At 53.7% G+C, this 17,338-nt stretch overlaps 1 protein-coding gene across 3 annotated transcripts in view; it reads left to right on the plus strand.

The window, feature by feature from the left end:
• ASIC2 (acid sensing ion channel subunit 2) overlaps positions 1 to 14,966 on the plus strand; it is a 510,130-nt gene extending 495,164 nt beyond the window's left edge. For 2 of the 3 annotated variants that reach the window (XM_055697645.1, XM_055697646.1), the window contains exons 4-10: positions 7,175 to 7,325; positions 7,747 to 7,803; positions 8,330 to 8,483; positions 9,207 to 9,298; positions 11,017 to 11,096; positions 14,047 to 14,115; positions 14,324 to 14,966. In XM_055697645.1, the coding sequence (XP_055553620.1) occupies positions 7,175 to 7,325; positions 7,747 to 7,803; positions 8,330 to 8,483; positions 9,207 to 9,298; positions 11,017 to 11,096; positions 14,047 to 14,115; positions 14,324 to 14,425 (705 nt within the window). In that variant the 3' untranslated portion in view covers positions 14,426 to 14,966. The remainder of the gene's footprint in view (positions 1 to 7,174; positions 7,326 to 7,746; positions 7,804 to 8,329; positions 8,484 to 9,206; positions 9,299 to 11,016; positions 11,097 to 14,046; positions 14,116 to 14,323) is intronic. The other variant, XR_008730007.1, reaches the window with a different exon arrangement.
• The last annotated feature ends 2,372 nt before the right edge of the window (positions 14,967 to 17,338 follow it).

Here is a 17,338-nt window from a genome sequence, read left to right on the forward strand (position 1 = left end):
TTTGCTCATGAGCAAAGGGTGCGACTCATTTAGGGGGAGCCAGAAGTGCTTTGTAGATGGTCAGTACAGCAGATGTCGGGAGCAGCTGCCCAGCAGGTCCTGGGAGCAAACCTGAAGCTCAGAAAGGGCTGCCCTCGTCTTCTTGGGGAGCTGCAGGAGGTTTCAATACTGTTAATTGATTTGCAAAATTATTTCCAAGGAAATGGGCACCCGGAGGAGCCTGGAGCTCCAAGATCACGTTTTTCTTCAAATGTCCACTCACTTCCAGTACCCTGGGACTCGTGGGCTGTGTACCTTCCCCGAGCTCTGCTCAGCAGGACCTTCCAGGTGCTGGAAGGGTTAAGCTCATGTCCTTAAAGACAACCTTTGGTGCTTGTGTGAAGGGAGCAAATGGGAAGGAACAGCTGTATCACACCGGCATGGCAAAGGGAGCCGGCAAACAGACAACTTCCAGCATCATTAACTGGGGGGTGGTGCCAACGAGCTGTGTGTATGCCGAGCTTTTCAAGCATTTTACAAGTGCTAAGGCTGCCTGGGATTGAAATTCTATTAAGTCGATGCCATTTGATGTCTCATTAAAGAACAGAGGTTTCTGGTTATTATTTCCTTTGGAGCAAATGCAAACACACCCCATCGAGATATTGCAATGTTCGCGGCGAGGTTCGCGTCCCTCCTTGCTGATCGCTGCCTGAAGTTTGGTGGCATCAGGTAGGGACCCACACGTGGAGGAGGCAGGAGAGGGGCTGAGTTAGCCCAGAGCCAAGTCAGTACAGGATACATCCCCAAGCCGGATTCATCACAGAGCCCAGCTGCAAACTGGGCTGAAACTGCCCCAACCTCATGCTGGAAACATCACCGCCGTGTTTCCACACCTTGCCTATTACGCAAAATCAAACATGCGGAAAAAACAGGGGTACCACTTCAAATAACTTTCAAAAAAAGACCTCTCCAGCTGCAGACAGATGTTGCAATTATCAGGAGGCTTCGTGCTAAGAGCAGCATGCGAAGGGGAGCAGCCTGGCTGGGAAAGAGGGTCATGGCAGGAGGGAGGCTGTGGTAAACAGCCCCTGCCACCACAACCCCCTTCCCCCCCACGTTTCCCGAGAGCAGCCCTTCTTTTCTTCCCATTTTGGGCAATCCATCCTGCTTTTAAGGAGACAAGTCAATTTGTTCCTTTTCCTTTTGGTGCCTGCCAGTTTGTAAGTGATTGTCGTAATCCCAAATAGCTGGGATCAAGAGAATTTAAAAAGCATTTCATTAGTTAGTTGAGTATTAACAATTGCGAAAGCGTGAGGACGCGAGTTTGTCAACCTCAATTAGAGGCTGAAGCTGAATTTCTATCAGCGTGAGACGGCGTGGTGCCGGGGAGGCATGTGTGCCCTCGGAAAGCTGCCACAGCACCAGGGCAAAGCTTAGAGCTCAGCACTACCCTCCTGCAGGAACCGAGGGCAGAAACTGTCCCTGCTGCCCTTACCCCTGCTTTTTGGCTTTTATTGTGTGGGGTTTTTTTCCCCTCCAGCTTCACAGAAAAGTAGCTTTTCTCTGGTGGTTGCAGAGCAGGTTGGAGGGGAGCAGCTCAGCATCCTGGGGCTCCACAGGTCCAGCGCCGGAGCCCTCCCACCAACCCCAAATCAGCATCATCTGGAAGAAGGGAAGATGATTCTTGCAAGAGAAGGAGACATCTGCATGGCTGCACACTGCCCAGGAGGGACTGCAGGGGAGAGGAGTCAAATCCAATTAGCGTCTCTCCCGTTGATTGTTTACATGGTGGCGGTTTGCAGGATTGCTCCGTCATGCGTGCTCCTGCTTGCTGGCCGGCGAGGTGGGCTTGGCTCCCTGGTGGGCTCCTCCAGGCGATGCAGCGGCCTCCTGGGCATCGTGGGCAGGAGATTCCAATGGCAAATGTTTAAAACAGGTTGCTCGGACAGCTCTGTGGGGCCGAGCACTTATGGGTGTAAAGGCTTTGCTTGAGGTTGCAGCCCTGTTTGGGCGAGGAAAAGGTTAAGGAGGGGTGCTCTGATGGGGGGGTTGAGCATTGCATTAACCACAGGGCGTGCACGGCATTGGGAGTCCTGTGCCGAGGCAGCTGGAGCAGGGATGGGGCTGGTCTGTGTCAGGAGAAGCCCTGGGGGCTGGAAGGAAGAAACTTGGAATTCTGCTGCATTGCACTTCAGGGCAGGAAACCCTATGGAAGAGTTTGGCCCCTTGGTTGGAGTCTTTCACTACGAGGTACAATATTTGATGGGTAAAACTGTACCCAGCTGTGGGGCTGGATAGTGTCTTCTTTGAAGGATAAGAGGGAGCGTTGCACAGGACGCAGCGCAGCAGTGCCAGCAGTCACCCCGTACGGGCGAGCAGCGCTGCTGTGGCTCCGGGCACGGACAGAGCAGCCGCCTTCAGAGATAATTGGAAATAAAAGGTCAGGACAAGAGTCGACTGCATCAGAGGCTTGGTACGTTGGTGCCTGCTCAACAGAACCACCTGGGAAAGGCGAAGGGAGCTTTCCTGGGACAAAATTACCTTTGGATGTTGAGGCAGGATCTGGGAGAGGTGGGTCCCCTGTTCTCTGCAGAGCCCTGTCCCTGATGATGTGCCTTCTGCCTCCGGAGAGGTCCTGTATCCATGTCTGGCTGCTGATCAGTTGAGAGTTTGCTTCTGATTACAAATTACAGAGTGTGAGAGAAGCAACGAGTCTTTCAAGCTGTAATTACCATGGAAGCTGCAGGTAATAGCCCTTGATGAGCCCCTTGGAGACGAGTTCACTGACTTGCTCAAGGGAGGGAGGGTCTGACCCTGCCAGCCCAGGGAGATTTGTCTCTAAAATCGCGCCCGTTAAGAAGCACAGATTTGCCTGTCATACTTCGAATGAGCCCTTGCTGCAGTGCTGCTTCCCACCGAGCCAGGGATGGAGAGGGAAGTGCTGGATGCCTGAGCCAGGGATGGAGAGGGAAGTGCGGGATGCCTGAGCCAGGGATGGAGAGGGAAGTGCGGGATGACTGAGCCAGGGATGGAGAGGGAAGTGCAGGATGCCTGAGCCAGGGATGGAGGGGGAAGTGCGGGATGACTGAGCCAGGGATGGAGAGGGAAGTGCAGGATGCCTGAGCCAGGGATGGAGGGGGAAGTGCGGGATGCCCGAGACAGGGATGGAGGGGGAAGTGCAGGATACCTGAGACAGGGATGGAGAGGGAAGTGCAGGATGCCTGAGACAGGGATGGAGGGGGAAGTGCGGGATGCCCGAGACAGGGATGGAAGGGGAAGTGCGGGATGCCCGAGACAGGGATGGAGGGGGAAGTGCGGGATGCCTGAGCTAGCGATGGAGGGGGAAGTGCTGGATGCCCGGTGCTGGTCCCCCAGCTGTGGGAGATGCTTTGGTTACGGCTGCCGCATCTCAGGGCTCAGCTTGGAGGCATGGCCAGCAGTGAGACACCCCTGCCCTGTGGCACGGAGATGTAAGAAGGAGGGATTAATATAAAGCAAGGCAGCACCAAAGTGCCTGTGGCACAGCTGAGAAGGCTCTGCAGCACTGCTGGGAGTTTCACTTGGGAAATTTCCTTCAAAAAGTAAAAACTGGAGCTTCCCTGGAGTCTGCTGTCAGACCCAGATGCAGTGTGCTTTTCTCCAGAACAGGGAAAGCCTTTATACTGCAGAGCAACAAAACCTCTGCCAGCAGTACGTGGACCAGGAGGCTTCTTCTGCTCTTAAGTAGCGATGGGGAGAGCAAAAGTCTTGGTGTGTGGCCAGGGAGAAGTGTTGCCCCTGTTCCTGCATGTTTCGGAAGCTGGAGGGAAGCAAATTGCCCTTGCACGCTTGTGCGAGTGTGTGCATGGGGTTGTGTGGGTGCCAAGGCAGCAAATCCCCAAGGAATGCTACGCTTCTGGGGAGATGCAGGCCAGCTTTGCTTTGCAGTATAGGGGCACTCGGTGCTCGTGGTCCTGGCTACAAAATGGGCTATAACTCTGTTAACGAAGTTGCATTGATTAGAGTTTAATTAATCGTTCATCCTGTACACCTCCTGTGGACACAGTGCTGGTTCACAAGCAGGAGGGCTTAAATCCAATGCTGGCTGAGCTAAAGAGTGTGTAAGCTAAATATCTGATCATCATTTCATCGTTTCTGGATCCCGTCACCTACATTCAGAATAAAATTTAAAGGGCTTAAAAGATTTGTGTGTAGCTGTACTTGGAAGAGAACCGATACCATCTGAGACTGCAATTATTTATTCTCCCTTATCATACAACGTGCAACATATGGGCCCTTTTCTCCACCGCGGATGACTAAATGATGGCATCTGGTACTCTATTATATCGCAAGTGTAAAGCAAATGAGAAAAGATCCCCTTCAAACAGCACTTCGCTATTGTCACAAAGAAGCTCTTGATACTTTCATTCCAAGGTGCTGCTGTGCCGACTTTCAAAACCACCCCGCTCAGAGCCAGACCTGTTTCTTGGAAGATGCTGAGATTACTGGGAAATGGGTTTTTTATTTTTTATTTCCCCTTAATGCTTCAGCTGGTCCCCGCAGATGGGAACCCTCCAGCACCTGCTGCATCTTCGCACCTGCTGCGCCTGTTGCAGCTCTGCAGGCTGGACCCCCTGAGCACAGAGGTGGGTGGGTGCCTGTCGCTCTGAGCAGCCCAACAGCTCTCACTGCTGCTGCTTTCCAAAGCAGCTTGAGCGGCCACATGGGCTGAGGCAGATTCGGGCAATGCCAGAGCTCACGTCCCTCAGCGAGCAGCCCAGCACCCATGGGTGATGCCGGCGTCCTGTTCCCTCGCCCGTGCACAGCGGGGTGCGGAGGTGCGGAGGGGACCACACAGATCTGCTGTGGCTGAAAGTCGCTGCAACGTTTTCCATCTCGTTGGCACTTGAGGCCAGGGGTGATGCTCACAGGAGCAGGGGAAGGGAGTTGGTGATTGCCGGCTGGTGGGGCAAGCCAGAGAGCCCGAGGGGGGCCGGCCATCACATGGAGACCCCCTTCACCCTCATGCAAGCGGGGTCTGAGCTTTTCTCAGGTCTGTCCTTGGAGTCATGCAACGGAAGACCTTGAACTACCTTGATCATCATGAGGAGGTCCCACGGCTCATCTAGAAGATGGGGATGCCACAGGGCTGCCATGTCCGTGGTTCCAGCTGGTCCCGTAAAGCCTGCATCAGCCTGTTCAAGACAGAAGTAACTGGGAACCAGTACAGTGCCCATAGATGCAGCAAGCAAAGTGCTCCTCCAAGGCAGTCTTCTCCCATACCCAGCTGTCCCCACCACAAGACACGTTCATCCCAGCGTCTTGTCTTTTGCTTCCTGGCTGCAATTGAAGCCCATAATGGGCTTTTAATGTCTGAGTGGTTCTTAAGTCAAAGCCACAGGGAGTGGCCCGGCACTGCAAGCTGGTGCACAAGGTGAGCATCTTTCCACAGGGTCCTTTGGAGAGCTGGAGCTTGGCTCTTACAGGAGAACTCATGGGGCAGACCTAGAGCAGGGCATGGGCTCCAGACAGCACGCGCCATGGTGATTTTGTCATAGTTACCCCAGGTCCATGCCTGAAGGTTTCACGGGCTCGTGATTTATCCAACAGCATCTGCAATGTGCCTCCACTTTGTGGGTCATCTCTTTTCTCCTCCCTTTCCCATCAGAAACCCAAAGCCAGGACCGCAGAGCCTTGCCACCAGGTCCTAGGCTCGAAGTCCATCAAGCATGTGTTTACCTGTTTATTTTAGGAGGTGGTTAACGTTGCTCCCTTTTTTTTAAAGGAATGTTTTTGTTCAGCCAACGTGCTTTGCCAGCACAAAACGTTCTGTGTTTGGAGCAAAGCACAGCAAATTGGACGCTGCCTTAAAACACAGGGAAGGAGGGGCTGGGGGGATGCTATTTTCTGCTCTCTAGCAAAGAGTAGTGCAGAGCATTTAGCAAAGATAAAGAGAAATGGGGGAGGCTGCCAAGCTGCAGACAGAGGAGAAACAAGGTAGATTTGGCCGTGGGGGCCAGAGGGTGACTTGTTTTCCTCCGGTGTGTTCTAGGTTCTGATTTAAGGTTTCTGGGGTGGATTGTGGAGCCCTGTTTATCTCTGCAGTTGTGTTTTAAGCAGAGCGGTGACAGCAGAAGGGTTTGCATCGCACTAGCACTGAGCAGAGCAGCTTACGAGTCTCACGCAAGGTGGTGTGCAAATGGGGGAGAAGATGACAAGTTCCTTATCATCAGGGGGTGGCAGGAGAGTGGATGATGTCTATCTAGCTGCACAGGGCTCTCCCTGAGCGTGGGTTCGGAAAAGGACCTGACTGACTTGTCTGCCTTCTCTGACGCTGGGGTGAGGTACTGCTCTGCAGCCCAGCACCCATGGCAGTACCACTCTGAACAAAGCCATCCCTCCGTGGGGAGCATGAAGGTTTGGAGGCTCCTTATGGCACCGGTACGCCCTTCCCGTGGCATTTTTCACTTTCGGCAGCAACCTCTAGTTCCTGAACTGCTCCTCGGCCCTTCCATGTGCTTCCCAAGCCCCTGGCCCTCTCTGAGGGCTGTGATGGATCTGCTGCGTTTTCATAAAAAGAAAAGTGCCTGAAGAAGGGGATGCTGCAAATGTGGCAGCTTTGCTCACGCTAGAGCAACTGCAACCACAACCATCGCCAGGATCTTGCTGCCACCAGTTTCTGCTCCTCAGCATCACCAGCACTGTCTGCGTTGTCCCCGCGAGTGGCATGTAGTGGCACACTCTGGAGGTTACAGTAAGCCGGAGATGGGAGCAGTCGACACGCTGGTGCCAGCAACCCCCTGTTTGCTCTCACCAAAGTCTGAGACGATTTGCAAGTCGGAGCCTCCCCCTCAGTCCCTGCGTGGGCAGGATTTTCCCAATGGTGCAAGAAAGACCACAGAGCTGGCCTTGGAGAACCTCTGGTTCTGCACATCTCCAGGGCACCATCCTGCTGCAGCTGTGCTCCAGAAGATGCTGGGTTGGAGGGATGCAGCAGAGCAGCTCTGGAGCAGAAGAGCTTGCTAAAGTCTCTCACTTGGCAAAAGTCATGCTGTGGCCTTCCCTTGCAACAACACCGCTTGGTCCCCTCCTTAAAAACATCATGAAAAATGTGCTCTGGGTCTCCTCTGTGGCAAAATGGGGAGAGATGCTGCACCCCACTCCTGGCTGCCGGTCCCCAGCATCCCCTGACACCCCGCTCCTCCCTCTCTTGCAGCTGACGTACCTGCCTCCGCCATGGGGTGAATGTCGCTCGTCGGATATGGGCTTAGACTTCTTTCCCGTTTACAGCATCACAGCTTGCAGGATCGACTGCGAGACCCGGTATATTGTGGAAAACTGCAACTGCAGAATGGTTCACATGCCAGGTCAGTGTGCCAGGGGGGCAGGACCCCCTCCCTCCACCCAGCCTGGGTCATTAAGGGTTAACAGGCTGGAAAGGGACCAGGGATTAAAATAGCTGGGAGTACTTTTCCCTAAGGAAAGAGGGATGCTAACAGCCTTTGCAAAATGCCCTGAAATAGGGGCAAGACATGGCAGAGGGACGTGGGTCTCATATCCCCTTATTTAGCACCAGTTAACACCCCGGGTGGTATTTCCAGCAGCCCCCCTCCCCAGATTGCAGGAGAAGGCCCCCATGGCAGGCAGAGGTGGGGTTGCCCATCCCCAACCTGGGTTCACTTTGCTAAAGGGAGGTCCTTGTGGTCCCTGCGGAGAGCCCAGGGGTCCCCAGCTCTCTTGCAGCGGCTGGGGCTGATGCCCACTGATGGATGTGTCCTTTCCACGCAGGGGATGCTCCCTTCTGTACCCCGGAGCAGTACAAGGAGTGCGCAGAGCCTGCGCTCGGTGAGTACCAAGGGATATCCCTGGGTACCATGGGCATCCCCAGCTGGAGGGACTTCCAGGAGCCTCCTTCCTGGCTGGCAGGACTGGGGTGATCTAGAGCAGCTGCATCCCAGAAGTCGGTCTTGCTGAAGACACAACTTGTTGAGAAGGTCTGGGTGCACCCTGGGATGAAGTGTCTTCTGGTTCTACGTGAGGCATGGAGCTCTGCCAGCACCCTGGGCTGTGTAGGAGGGAAGCACCTCTGGGGCTGGTTTGGGATGGAGGGACCCATTCTGGATTTCGTAGACTCAGTCACCCCATGTTCCCCAAGCAGGTGCGGGTAACAGCGCAGCCTCCTCCAGCAAAAGGCCCCTCTTCAAGATGGGGGGGGGGTGTGGTGTGTGTGTGCAATAAAGTGGGAGAGAAATGGCCAGGACTGGATTTCTTGCAGCAATTCTGAGATGTGCCTCCCTGGCCTCTCCCTGCTGGCATGACCTCTGCTGTGTGTCCCTGACTCGGTGAGATTCAACTCTGTGACCTTCTCCAGGTTTGCTTGCTGAGAAGGACAGCAATTACTGCATCTGCAGGACACCCTGTAACCTGACAAGATACAACAAAGAGCTCTCCATGGTCAAGATCCCCAGCAAGACCTCGGCCAAGTACCTGGAGAAGAAGTTCAACAAGTCAGAAAAATACATCTCGTGAGTGTTGCAGAAAACAGCTCCTTTGCTTTATGGGGGCAAAGTGTCTGTAAAGCCCCACGGGCTGTTAAAACCAGCCTGTGCCGAGAGCAGAGCTTGCCCATGCCTCCATCACCCAGCAGAGGTATGTCCTCCAGGGAGGGTTAGGGTGAAACCCTTGCAGAGATGAGGTGTAGGTTGCTTTCTTCTGAGCAGACATGTTTCCAGACAGCTGTATGTTCCTTCCCTGGCCTTGTCTTCAGGAGCATGCCCCATACCAACCAAAAAAAAAATGAATGCAAAATCTCCTCTTACTTTGATGGGGAAGCCCAGTCTTGCTTGGCCCTGTCAGATATGGCTGCTGCCGACCTGAGTCTGGGCTGTGGACCTCAGGCCACCACCGTCTTGGACCTCTCCAAGCCCTGGGCACGTTATTGCCTTGTGGAGGCAGCAGGAGTTATTCCATCGTAAAGCATCCTTTGGATTCTTGCTGTTATCGTCAAAGTGAGGTACAGAGCTCAGATCCTGAGACACCTTGGGGAAGCATTCTCCAGCTTCTGCTGAGGCTGCCCTGGGGTCTCCTGGAGGTCTCCAAGTGTCTGTGGGCTGCTGAGGACCCCAGAAAGAGAACAGTCAGGACAGGGAGGGCAATAAAGCCTTAAAGTCCCTTTTTTTTTTTTTTCTTGTCCCAAAGCACACGAGGCAACTGGTGACTGGTGGGCTGATGCTGTTCTCTTTCTACAGAGAGAATATTCTTGTGCTGGACATATTTTTTGAAGCACTCAACTATGAGACAATTGAGCAGAAGAAAGCCTATGAAGTGGCAGCCTTACTTGGTAAGGAGAGATCAGGGGTGCAGTTTGGGGTCTGCGTGAGCCTGTGCTGGTGTCCATGTGTGTTGGTGGGACAGACGGATGCTCTGAGTGGGTGCACAGTCCGTGTGCGTTGCCTTGAAAATCCCAGCAAGGTCCAGACACCTTCCTGGCCAACACACTTTCAACCCCATCTCTTATTTTCCTTCCAACACCAAGCCATGCCAGGAGCATCCCAGGGACCACAGCATCTGTGTGTCACCTGTGGAAGGTTAACATGAGCTGCTCCATCTCTGCTTGCTACCAGGGCCCTATTATTTGGCAAACATGGGGCCAAGTGGGTGCTGGGTGCTCTCTGCGGTACCCCCCATGCTGGAAGGGCAGTGTGTGGAGGACAGCTCTTAAAACCATGTACCCATCACCTCTGACGTGCTCTAAATCCATCCTTCTTTCCAGCCAGGCCAGCCGGGACTCTGAGCTCTTTCCCTTTGGGTGGTGCCCCACAGCTTGATGGAGAAGATGGAGATGTTGGGTTGCTCACCCTCAAACTGGGTCAAGCTCTGTTGGTGCCACCTGCAGATTTGGGTGCTGGGGACCCATTGGGTTTAGGGGTGAAGGTGTTTGGTCAGGAGAAGCAAGCATGCTCTGTACCCACGCTCAGCCTTGCAGCCCCCCCAAGCCGCACATCCCTCTTGGGGCGCAGGGAGCGATCAGCACCTTTCTTTGAAAGCTGGAGCCAGGTCATCCCATGGGGCTGGCTGCTGTGAGCCTGCCCTGGGTCGGGGACACTGTAGGGAGCAGAGCACCCCACGTCACCCCACAGCAGGAGCTCTGCAAAACATACATGCTGTGAGCCCTTCGGCGCCTGCCGTGGGTTCCCCAGGAGTGCTACAGTGAGGAGGAGGAGGCTGGTGAGGAAGCCTCTTTGACACAACCTTGCATGACCCTTGTTCCCAGGGCACTGCGGGCTGTGGACAGGGTCTCACCTTTCCCCCAGACCCCCCTTTGGAACCAGCACTTTGCCCCCCAGCACCTTTTTTCCCCTGTCTCATGGACACCCCAGCAAAGGTCCCGTGGCCCCTCCACCCCCGCGTGCCTTTGCTCTGGGGAGCTTTGCAGTTGAACCATGGGTGTTTTGCAGCAAAATCCAAGAGATTTGTCTTCCCCGAAGCGCATGGTTTGGCAGCTCATGTCAGCAGTTATCTTCCCAGCAGATTCCTGGAAGTCTCTCTCCCCATGGTGCCTCCTCCGCAGCCCTGGGGGACTTGAGCGCAGAGACAGCCTGGAGATGCTCCTCTAAAAAAGCAGGCTGCTTCCCTTTCCTTTTTTTTGGCAGGTTTGGGTTTTTTCTCAGCTCCAGGGGATGTTACCTAATTCTTCTCCAGCATCTTTTTTCCTTCCCCCACCCAGTTTGGGAATTGGGCTTTGGGATTCCTGGGATGAAGCCAGCTGTCTGACTCTGACAGATGGCTTCCTCAGATGCCAGTGTGCAGTATCGTATCCTCATTAGGCTTCCAGCTGATGGCCTCGTTAGCAGGAAAGTTGCTTTGGTGGCCGGCAGCATCCTTCTCGGGATGCTTTTCATGGCATTAGAGCTGTTGGTGTTTCTGGGGGTCACCCCTTGCATTTCCCCACTTTCAGGGACGGCAGCACCCAGGGCAGCTGCCCCACAGTTGCACAGGTGCCTCTAAGAGCATTTACCCCAGGGGTAAAAACCATCCACGTGTTGTTCTCTCTCCTAGGTGACATTGGAGGCCAGATGGGGCTATTTATCGGTGCTAGCATCCTCACTATACTAGAGCTCTTCGATTATATATATGAGGTAAGACCCTTGCCCTTTGCCTTATTCCCCCAGGGGGATGTGGGTTGGCAGCCTTGGTGCCAGGCTGGGGTGGTTCTGGACCAAGACCCTCCATGCCCCACATGGATTCTTAATTTTAATTAATGATACTGTATAATTAATGCTCTACAGTAGTGCTGTGCGGTTGGTCACACGTGTAGCGTGGTGCAGAGGTGGGGTCTCCACGGGGGGGTGGCTGGCGCACAGCCTTGGCATGGCATAGCCTGGTTCGCTTGGCACCCTGGCACCCTGCCTCTGCTAACGAGGTTTGCTTCTCACTTGGGCTAATTAAGCACCACCTTCCTGTGGCTGTGCTGCTTCCCACCCTGAAGCATGCACTGCCCAGGGCGCTGGCTGGGGATGTGCTGCTGCACCCTCCTCTCCCCGTCCCTGGTTGGGCTTTTTCCTGCAGCGTGCCGTTATCATCCTCTCATAAAACCACCTTTAATTAATGCCCAAGTCCCAGTCCAGCCATCGGGCAGGAAAAGCAGCGAGGCCAGACCTTGTACCGCTGCTGAGGGGCGGAAAAACCCCAGTCCCTGTTACCTGCTGCCTGCAGCTCTGCCAGCAGCCCTGGAGCAAGGATGCTTTCTAGGAAGCACCGAGACGAGTGTGATCATGGTCCCATGGCTCTGCCAGTGGCTGAGAGTCAGCTGCTCCAGAGAAAAGTCCTCTTTAATAGGAATCGTTGCAATAAGCAGTCCGGAGGGGATGTTGCTTCCTGGCAGCCCTCCCTTCTCCTGCCCTCCAGCAGCAGAGTTAGGACCTTTGTATATTTTTCATCTCTTCTTGCCGAAACAAACTCCCCCAGTGAACACTGGTGCCTCAGCCCAGCAGCACAGCTCCAAGCAGCACAGCTCCAATCTTCCCTGGGTTTTCGGCTTTTCTTCTCGGTGCCAGCACAAACCTTGGTGGTCCCGTGCTGTCACAGCCTGCCTGCAGGCAGTGTCCCTCCAGCATAACCCACTGCTGCCCCTGCAAGGGGAATTTTTTCACTCCATTTTTTTTCCAACTAAATGGGCCATGGTTCAAAATAATCCTCCCTGGAGCATCCTTCCCTCCAGGCATTGATTTTCCTTCCCAGTCTTCATTGCCATGTCACAGAAATCTTTGTGTTGGGGGTCAGGCTCATGATTTTTGCATATAAAAGGGGGAATTGAAGCAGGGAGAAGGGCTGCAAGCTGGGTGCGAGCTGCTGAGGAGCACCCGGGTAGCACCAAGACGACCCTCGGAACCCAAACACGCAAGCGTGTGTCCTGCTTCAGAGCAGGAAAGAATGAGATTATGGCTTGGGATAGTTTCAAGAAGGATGCAAAGACCTATGGAAACAGGCAGTTTCCAGCAAATTTGGCAAATCCCAGCCCGAGGTTCTTTGCCCTTGTCCCTGGGAAAGTGCCTCCCGCTAATCCAGCTCATCTGCTCATTGCTTGGTGATTTCAGTGCAATGGCTTTGGGACCCTGCACCCAAATATTCAGTATCTTAGACCTGCGTCATCCAGCACTCCCATCGCCCTGCCGCAGCCCCATACCATGATGGGACCAGGGAATTTTAATCCCATGGGATATTGCAGTCAGGGGTCATTCATGGCTGTTGCATTAATGTGTGCCAAGCCAGGTGGTGCACAGGGATGTCAGGCAATCAGCCTCTGCTCTGAGCTTGCTTGGGCGTCTTGAAAAACCTATTGATGTTATTAAAGTTGGGATGCTGGCTTTACATTTCAAGACAGCCACTCCCCGTCACAGTCCCTTCTGGGCAGCTGTTGGCACTTGGTGGTATTATTCTGCAATAAAAGATATGGGAAATTACAATCATAAAGCTCATAATGGCTTTGGAGTGCAAACAAAGCCTGCGCCTCAATTTATATCTCAGGCTGAATGCATGCAAGATTTCATTAAAGTCGCCTATTCCCAGATTTCTTGGGGTTCTTTCCTGAGAAGGTAATAAGAAACCTCACAAAGTTTGGATTTTTCTTCTCTGTTTTACCCCTTTGTTTGACATCTGCTTACAAAACTTGACAAATAGTTTCCTCTTGCTGTTTTCTTTTTCTTTTTTTTCTTCTTCTTTTTGGGCAAACACGGCTTAAGAGAGCAACCTGTCCCCCGGGGGATGCACCAGCAGGGTCACCCAGGTGTGCCCTGTGTGGGGCACCTTATGGTCACCCATGACAGATATTTAACACACACCAGGCAGGGAGAAAAGGAATAAAATGTCTTAAATGATGCTTAATCTACATGGCTGATCTAATCTGCTCAGGGTTTCATCAAAGCGGGGGGCAGTGCGTTTGCAACCAAAGCATTTGGAAGCTCTTTTGAGATCACCAGCAGACAGATACAGCTGTTCTTTTCCAGTGGGTTAGCCAAAAATCAGATGAAATATTTACCCCATGGTCTTTTGCATCGTTCACTCAGCACAATCCTCCTCTTGGTCCTGCCCGAGAGTCGAGTTGTGCTTCTGGGGTCCCAAATCTCCACCGCGCATCTCTGCATGCCAGCCAGCATCCACCTCACTTCCTTAGGAACTGACCCAATTTTCCACTTGTTTAGCTTTCATCTTTTCTTTTCTTTCCCCCCAGTGAAAGTTTTTCAGAAAAACACTCACTTTTCAACTGGGTTTTCCCTTCTTCAGCAGCAGTGGCAGCCAGGAAAGTGCTGTGGCTAAGGGAAGCGGTGCTCCCACAGCTGGCATTTTTCAATAAACCCCTAAATACATTGAAAAAATTGAGGTTTGGGGTGGTGGTTTTTTGTTGTTTTGTTTTGTTTTGTTTTTTTCCACATGAGAAATTCAGGTTTTGACACATGGGGTGGTTTTCTTGGAAAGATTGTCTCCTTCTCCATATCCTTTGAGGAGTGTCCCGGGGGGCTGTTCATCTGCAGGCAGGGCAGATGTCTTGCCTGTTCCTGCCCACCTTAACGCCGCCTCCCTCTTTTGCAGCTGATCAAGGAGAAATTATTAGACCTACTGGGAAAGGAGGAAGAGGAAGGGAGCCATGACGAAAACGTGGTAAGGAGCCCCAGGGGGAGGCAAGAGGAGATTTCCCCGCAGTCAGGCGAAGGCGCTGGGATGCGGATGCAGCGTTCGGCCCCGGTTTGAGGGATTTCCCAAGGAGCGACGCTATGGCTCGGCCAAAGAAAGGAGATAGCGGCTGGGGAGGGACGGGGAGCATCCAGCGGCCCCCGGGTAACCCTGTCCCCCCGCTCTCCGTCTGCAGAGCACTTGCGACCCCATGCCAAATCATTCGGAAACCATCAGCCACACTGTGAACGTGCCGCTGCAGGCCACCCTGGGAACGCTGGAGGAGATTGCCTGCTGACACCGTCCGACCGCTCCACAGTGCCAACACCTAAGGAAGGAAAACTGCACAGGAAAGCAGGGACCGAGCTCAGGTTTGCAACGGGGGCAAAAAAAAAATATTATAAAAATATATTAAAAAATAAAAAGGAAGAAAATCGCTATGCATTAAAAAAAAAAAAAATATATATATATATTATATATATACACTCTGCCAAAACCAAGCGAGAGGCGCCTTGGACTTGACTTGTGTTGTCCTTTCCTGTGGGGGGGTTGTCTTCAAGATGTGAAGGCAGCAGCTCATTTTTGAACTGTACAAAACAAAGAGACCACCACCAAAACCAAAACCGAAGGCCCGCCATTTCTCATACTGCCAAATGTATAAAGCACTTGCATGCCAGTTCTTTTTACGGCGATATATTCCTATCTGTCTTTATAAGCTCTGTTCCTCTTTACAGTCTCTGATTTTCACTACAAGAAGGAACTCGCGGGCCCAGCCATCCCCTGAAATCACCATTACTAACGTCGTAGGCTGAATTAGAATAAAGAAACAAAAAGTCGCAGCTCTTGGATTCTTCTTACGTTCTTGTCCTTCGTGTCAGTCTGTGATGAATCTTAAGCTAAGCCGGGTCCCCCGAGGCCGGGCCACCGCCGGGGCTCCTCAACGCTACCAGTCACCCCAAGGTGAGCATCCCTGGAGAGGGGCCGGATCGGGGGGCTCCCGGTGGATCGTTCCCCCCCGGCTGCTGTGTCATGCTCCTCCGTCTGCAGTGCCTGAATAGTCCTTCTGTGGCATGTGGGCACAGGGCGGTGGGTTTCTTTTTTTTTTTTTTTTTATTTTTCAAATTTTTTTTCCTTTTTTTTTTTTTTTTTATCCCGTTAATGGATTCTGTGCTTTCTCCTCGTTCTCATGACTGATATTAAAGCTGGTCTTGTGGAAATGGCCGGGCTGTGTCATTTCTGCCTTGCCCCCCCCCGACCCCCCACCCCATGCTGGAGCCCCCCGGTGCAGCCTCAGCACAGGGTGAGGGGCAGACACCGGGACAAGCCCGCCCCAGGGGCTGCCCAGGGCCATTCCTCCCCCCTCACCCTCCCCTTTACTCCTTCCACCATGTCCCCACACACCTCCCGATGGGGTGGGCATGATGCCATGGCCGTGCTCAGCTGCATCCCCACCTGCTCTGTGATGGTGGGGCCAGCTCTGATGTTGTGCATTGCGGGCACCTCTTGGAGTCGCATTTATTAGTGACCAGGAGTTTAGAACCGGGTCAAAATGATGCTGCTTTACCCCGAAAAAGGAAGAAGGCAAGTTTCCCGGAGCTCCAAACCCTGCTGGTTTCACAGCCTGGAGGAATGGGAGCGGGATGCAATGTGTGGGTGTGTTTGCACCTCCGCTGGCTCATGATGCTGCTGAATGGCCATGACCATCAATGCGGTGGCCACAGTGGGGAGGATCACAGCTGGACTGTGAAAAGCTGTTTTGGGAGAGCTGAGGGAGTCCCAAACCTTGGGGGGGCATTAAACCAGCCACGGAGAGTGGAGGTCAGCCCAGATTTACCCAGACAGGAGGTGTGCTGGGGTCTGCAGCCAGCTGAGGGACTGGGGACATCCCTTTGCCTGGAGAAGATGCAGATCCATTCTCCAAGCCTGCCTCAAGTACCCATGTTCATGCACAAGCCCACTTTCCTTTGGGACAAATCCTTCTGCTGCCCAGAGCATGGTGCAAAGGGCTCCCAGTCCGTCACTTGTTCTGGAGTAGACTGTCCCCTCAGGGCAATGTCGAGCAGCCGGCCAAGGGTGCTCAGGGTAGGTCTGTGTCCTGGGCCACCCAAGTCACCAAGAACTTCCCTGTGCTTGCACAGAAGTCCCAGTGGGGCAGCTGTACAGCCTCAGTGCACTGCAGTGTCTCGGGGAAAAGCAGGTCCTGTCCATCCCGTCCATCACATGCCACCAAACCTGCGCCCGCTGCCGTCCCCACCGTGCCCCCAGCAGGACCTCGGAGCAGCGCTCGCACCGCAGCTGCCCCAGCTGCCCTCTGCAGCGCAGCACGGCGGCAGGGCAGCCGCAGCAGGGGGCTCTTCCCATGCAGCTCCGTGTGTCCTTGTGTCCTTCCCTGGCTGGAGCCCTTTCGGCTCCTCTCCCCGCTGTCGGCGTGGCTTTGGCTGATGGCTTGTTATGGAGAGCCTTGCTGAGGCAAGACCAAGGGGCAGGATTGTAGCCCAGCGCTCAGCCGTGCCCGCTGTCCCCCCAGGGCATGCTGAAGCTTCTTCCCTTCCCCTGTACTTGCTCACCAAACCCAAGAAGCTGCTTTGAGGGTGACCCACCTGGTCAGACACGGCACGAACCATCCAAAGCTGCCCAGCCCCAGGGGTTGGAGCCCATCCCAAGCTCAGACTCCCGAGCAATGCTCAGGGCTTTCCCAAGTTCATAGGAAAGCAGCTGGGTTGAGGGGTCTTCTCTGGCTGCTGCGAAGCTGTTCCCTGCTCAGCAGGGTCCTCCTTCAATTAGACACGAGCTGTGGCACCCAGGAGCTGCACTAACACATCCCGCAGGCTGTCCGGCTGCCAGCTCCTCCTTGCCTTGCTCTGCCGCAGCAGGTAGTCTGCAGCCCCTCAGCGTTTTCCTCCCTTCAAACAAAAATAAAACCAGTAAGGCTCCTAACAAAATACCTGGTGTGTAGGATTGAACACATCCAATTAACCTTCACCAAGCAAGGAGGCAGGCAGAGTTCTTTCAGACATCGAGGACCAGCAGATGGGTTTCAACCCAATCTTCTCCAGGCTGGCAGAGAAGTGCTTGGAGGATGTGTGCTCAGGTCTGTGCCCTCTAAAGGGTTAAGGGTGGCCGGGACTCCAGGAGTCATTTCCATGCATACAAATATCTCCACTTGGCAATTTATTAAATCTCCATTAGGAGCTGTTGGTAGTGTCATTGG

This window comes from Falco cherrug, chromosome 20 (genome assembly GCF_023634085.1).
Source record: "Falco cherrug isolate bFalChe1 chromosome 20, bFalChe1.pri, whole genome shotgun sequence".
In the NCBI taxonomy this organism is placed as follows: Eukaryota; Metazoa; Chordata; class Aves; order Falconiformes; family Falconidae; genus Falco; species Falco cherrug.